The sequence below is a fragment of the Pterocles gutturalis genome, unplaced genomic scaffold (assembly GCF_000699245.1).
Source record: "Pterocles gutturalis isolate BGI_N339 unplaced genomic scaffold, ASM69924v1 scaffold20367, whole genome shotgun sequence".
Taxonomy (NCBI): Eukaryota; Metazoa; Chordata; class Aves; order Pterocliformes; family Pteroclidae; genus Pterocles; species Pterocles gutturalis.
Window position 1 is genome coordinate 9,444 of NW_010108362.1, and position 579 is coordinate 10,022.

The 579-nt window shown below is 59.8% G+C and overlaps 1 protein-coding gene across 1 annotated transcript in view; it reads right to left on the bottom strand.

Annotated features, from left to right (window-relative positions):
- The window catches only part of LOC104461144 (testis-expressed sequence 264 protein-like), a gene marked incomplete at its 5' end in the record, with an annotated part of 7,525 nt that extends 7,156 nt beyond the window's left edge, over positions 1 to 369 (bottom strand). Inside the window, one exon of the mRNA XM_010072622.1 lies at positions 198 to 369. Within this exon, the coding sequence (XP_010070924.1) occupies positions 198 to 369 (172 nt within the window). The remainder of the gene's footprint in view (positions 1 to 197) is intronic.
- Positions 370 to 579: the final 210 nt, after the last annotated feature.

Sequence of the window (579 nt, forward strand, 5' to 3'; positions counted from 1 at the left end):
ACACTGTGGGGGTGACACCCTATGTCAGCCTGGGGCAAGGGGAAGAGGTGTGCCGAGACTCGGTGGTTGGGCATTGGGTGGGTGCAGGTTGACCCCTCTCTGCCTGCTCAGGTGACAGCACCAGGGACAGCAGGATGCCTGCCTTTGGGAGGGCTGATACCAATCGAAGACGGAGCCTGAGCGGAAACCACAGATACCTGTGATGTCTGTCTGGGCATCCTCGGCCTCAGCTGCAGCAGCCCTGCTCTTCCTCTCCAGTTCTTTCATTTCAGGCACATAAAAGTCCCCTTGGCGGGCCAGGGGACACACGAAGTAGATGCGGTCCTCCTTGTAGATCTCAATCCGGGGGTGGGCACACAGCTTCCTCTCCTGAAAGACAGCAGGTGATCGCAGGTCAGGGATGTGCCCTTGCCTCCCCGCCCCGGCAGCCCCCCACCATCTGGACCTGACAGCCTGGCAGTCTTGTAGACTGACCCACTTTGCCCACAGACATGGTTGACTGAGCGAGGAGCAGTGGGTCTCATCCCAAAAATGCTGCTTTCCCTATCACAACAGCCCCCCGTGTGCCAGGGACAGTGG